Genomic DNA, 4,203 nt, shown 5'->3' with positions numbered 1-4,203 from the left:
ATTTTTATATAATAAAATTAATTAATAAAAATAAATGTTAAAAATATATTAATTAAAAAAAATGAATTATTATTAGTGTCTTTCAAAATGTCATGTCTATGTCTAGATTGTTTGGTTAATATCTCTAAAAATATAAAAAAATTATTATTTAAAAATTTTGAATAAAAATAAAAATATATAATATATATTAATTTAAAAACAATGATATGTCAATCACATGTGTCATCATTTAACAGACTTAGATGTTTTTGTTAACTAGTGATAACATTAAGTTCACTTATAATGGTATGAACGAACAAAAAATAGTTCAGTATATACGTAAATATTATGTTATAGTTCGATTATAAAATTGATATTCTTCCCTTAAAAATTTATATTAAAAATGAATATTTTATTTTTATAAAAAAATATAAAAATATATTTATTAATACTATTATATATTTAATTATATTTATTAATTTTAAGAAACAAATAACATTCCTAATTAAATTCCAAATAGTTGCTCATTCTTACAGAAGGACTTATTGCAAAGCATAGAAATTCTAAGACATCTTCCTAACCATATAATGTTCTTTAAATAAAATATTTAATTATCAATACATATCATTTTTTATTTTTTTTATAGGTGCAAGATAGTTTTAGGGTGCATTTTAGAAGAGAGATTTCAGCCAGCCAGTAAACTGTTTGAACTAGCTAGCACGTAGGCTATATATAATAATACATTAATGATGATCAATGACAACAATAGCGGCCTAATTAAAATAAATAATCAAATGCAACCAAATCTCTTTCAGATAATTATGTCCATCATATTTATTCATTCTTAAAAATTGAAATATATTAAATTATCTCCATTTTAATTTGGTGAGATATGTTTAAGGCATGCTTAAGACTACCTAATCCACATATTTTCATTGGATAGAGTTGGAGATTTGGTTAGGCTTCTATAAAGATGGTGCCACTAATTAATTATTATTATTATTTAGGGTTTATTTTATCTATGATAACAATGGCCAAATTGTTCAAAATATTCAATTAAGACCAGACAAGTTTTGTCACGAAATCTAAATTGAATCAGTATATATAAATCATAATTAGTTTTCAACTAATAAATTACCCACAAATTATATAAGTTTCCAATAAGTACTTGCTAACAAAATATAATTAATATAATCACCAACACAGTCATCCAATAATTAATCACCATTATAATTTTAGATAATTAATTAATTGACTTCTAGTTAAATAATAATGTTTTTTTAATAAAAGTAGTATACATAATAAATCTAAGCACTGTTTTTTTACACCTCCACATGTTATACCACCGTGTTTTTTCCCTTCTTATAATAATAATAATAATAATACTATTCCCAAATAGCTGTATATAATTGAGCATATACTATTGTTATAATTAATTCAACTAGATTCTAGTTTAGTAGTTGTTTTATATTTAACTCATTTTTATCCTCTAATTCTAAGTAATTATATTTATATATAAAAAATAAATTAATTTTGTTTGAATTATAAGTACTATGGTTCTTATGATCATAAGAGGGATGAAAATTATAATATGTATTCTATGGACAGTTTTTTTCCTATTTGAGGGTAGATGTTACTTATGTTCCAGCCCCGAATCCGTGTATATTCACCCAATTATGCCCGAAATTTAATAAACACAATTCAATATATAAAATCACTTATATATTTATTTATATTTTAGAAAAGTCATAAGTTTATTTATTTATAATAATATATATATTTTTAAATATATTACCGTATATATAATATTAAAAAATTTGTTTATATAATTTTATCAAAATTATTTTTTATTTAAAACACATAATATAATGGTGCTCTTCAAAAATTTCTTTAAATCGAATGATATTAAAACAAAATCTCCTAAATAAAATAAGATGAGAAAATAAACACATTTCCCGTTTCAATTAGTCTAATTGTACTCTATCATTTTAAATCATAATTCAAATATATAAAATAAAAAATACAAAAAGAATCTCACAAAATATATTTTGATATAAAATATATAAATAAGAAAAAATAAATGCAACCCACTAAGTATTATATTGTGATTTTGTAAAATACTTGAAATGGTCGTCAGTTAACAATTCTCCTTCAAATCCCCCGCCTTCATTCCTTCCATGTCTACGCTATCTTTTCTCCATGGCCCAATCCCAACTACGTAATAGTGCGTCCGCCGGAGCCGGACCAAAGTTCCGTCGCTCCAGCAACTTCTTCTTCCTTAGATGTTTCGGATTTACCGGCAGCAAACGGAAAACTAATTTCAAAAAGAAATCTCCAACCGACGCCATAACTAAAAGGCCACACTGGTTCGCCTTCTCAACGAAGAAGAAGAACAACAACTCTAAAACTCACCAATACGATCCGCCGCCGCCGTTGTTCAAACCCTCATGGAAGCCGCCGCCGCCGCCCAATTCCCAAGATGAATCAAAATTAACTCTCAAAGATATGGAAGAGGAGTGTAAGAATCCGTCAGGCCGTACTGACAAATCTGAAACGGTGGAGAAGATCTTGAGTCCCCCAGAAGAAGATCATACACAATCTATCATTCTCCCTTTGTCACCGTCAAAGGGGAAAGAAGCGAAGACAAACTCACGGACTCACCGGAAAAGTAAAGTGATGTCGGGGACGGTTGATTCGACGGTGGGTTTCTTTATTGTGACGTTGAATTTGGTGATTATGTTAGTATGGGGTAAAGTATGTGCGATTCTTTGTGCATCTGGTTTCTTGTATATTGTTCCTAGATTTAGAACATCGGTTCAAGTGTTAAGGGATATAAGACAATCATCATCAGGACCCAGTTCGAAAGGGAAATCAGATGATTCGATGATTAAGAAGAGTAAGGTAGTCTTTGATGGATTTCTGGAGAGGAAACGCCGGAGTTCCTTCGGTCATCTTTAGCATTTTCATTGCCGCCGGAGTTTGGATTATTTGAAAATTCTACATGTTCGTCGTCGTGGTGGAGCCGCCGTGAAAGTTACTTCGTCATCGTCTGGTATCCGTACCGGTTGGAGTTTTCAGATGCCACGTGATGATGATGTGGACGCACGTGAGACATCATGTCAGCATTGAAACCCACAATATTTTTTATTTTTTTATTTTTTCAAAGTTGGCTTTCTAATCTGATTGTTTTTTTACTCCATAGTGCACATACACTAATATATGAAATTCTTATGTGCCGCATTAATTATACAAAATGATTGGTTCATACTATAATTAGGTCTGTTATTTTTGGAATTAGAGATGTTATACAAACTGTTAACTATTTTATTTTATTTTATTTTAAACAATAGGAAATCTTATTTTTTTAGCAACATGTACATCTTACATTCAATGTGAATTCTATTAGTTTATTGCTTTAGTTTATTTTCAGATATGTTATTTTAATAGTCAAGACTCAAGGCTATTTATGTTTGATTATGTTTAAACTTTCAATTTTTATTTTTATTTTTATTTTTACATTTATATTAATATATTATTTATTTTCAAATATTAACTATTTTAATTGTTTTTAATATTTTTTTTATAAATCATGAATATAAATACCTCACTACTATTCAAATATATATTTATAATTTTGATTTTTTAAAATCAAATAACATAATTTTAAATATTAATATATTTCTTAAATTAAAAAATAAAAATTTATTTTAAAATAAATTATATGTTTCTATAAATTATTAATATATAATTTAAAATTTAATTAAAATAAATAAATAATTTGATAAATAAATATCATTTATTAATAAAATTATATTATATATTTATGTACAAATTTTATTATTTTCTTATAAAAATACATTTATATATTCATTGTAAACTAATACATACATATATAATTATATTAAAATATAATCTATATTATTATAATAATTTCATATAATTAATTAATTTACAAATATATATAATTAATGAATAATTATTTAAATTTTAAAAATAAATAAATAAATAAATAAATAAAAGATAAAATGAAGAAAAAGTAAAAAAAATTAAAATTATAAATTTAAATGTTAGAGAAAAGAATAAAGAAAAAAATGAATTTCAAACTGTTGTTTAAACACTAAAAATTTAGTTATCCCATTTATAAAATTAAAATAATTATTTTAATTTATTTTTAAAACCTAATAAAAAAATTAATAAAATATTAATTAAATTAATTATTGTAAT

General features: G+C 24.6%; 1 protein-coding gene across 1 annotated transcript; it reads left to right on the top strand.

The window, feature by feature from the left end:
- Positions 1 to 2,178: 2,178 nt before the first annotated feature.
- On the top strand, positions 2,179 to 2,937 carry LOC124924700 (uncharacterized protein At5g23160-like). The gene has a single exon (XM_047464699.1). It carries the CDS (start codon positions 2,179 to 2,181, stop codon positions 2,935 to 2,937), a length of 759 nt encoding a protein of 252 aa, XP_047320655.1.
- Positions 2,938 to 4,203: the final 1,266 nt, after the last annotated feature.

The sequence above is a fragment of the Impatiens glandulifera genome, chromosome 2 (assembly GCF_907164915.1).
Source record: "Impatiens glandulifera chromosome 2, dImpGla2.1, whole genome shotgun sequence".
Lineage (NCBI taxonomy): Eukaryota > Viridiplantae > Streptophyta > Magnoliopsida > Ericales > Balsaminaceae > Impatiens > Impatiens glandulifera.
The sequence above is the reverse complement of the archived record's forward strand: the minus strand, read 5'-3'. Positions and strand labels throughout refer to the sequence as shown.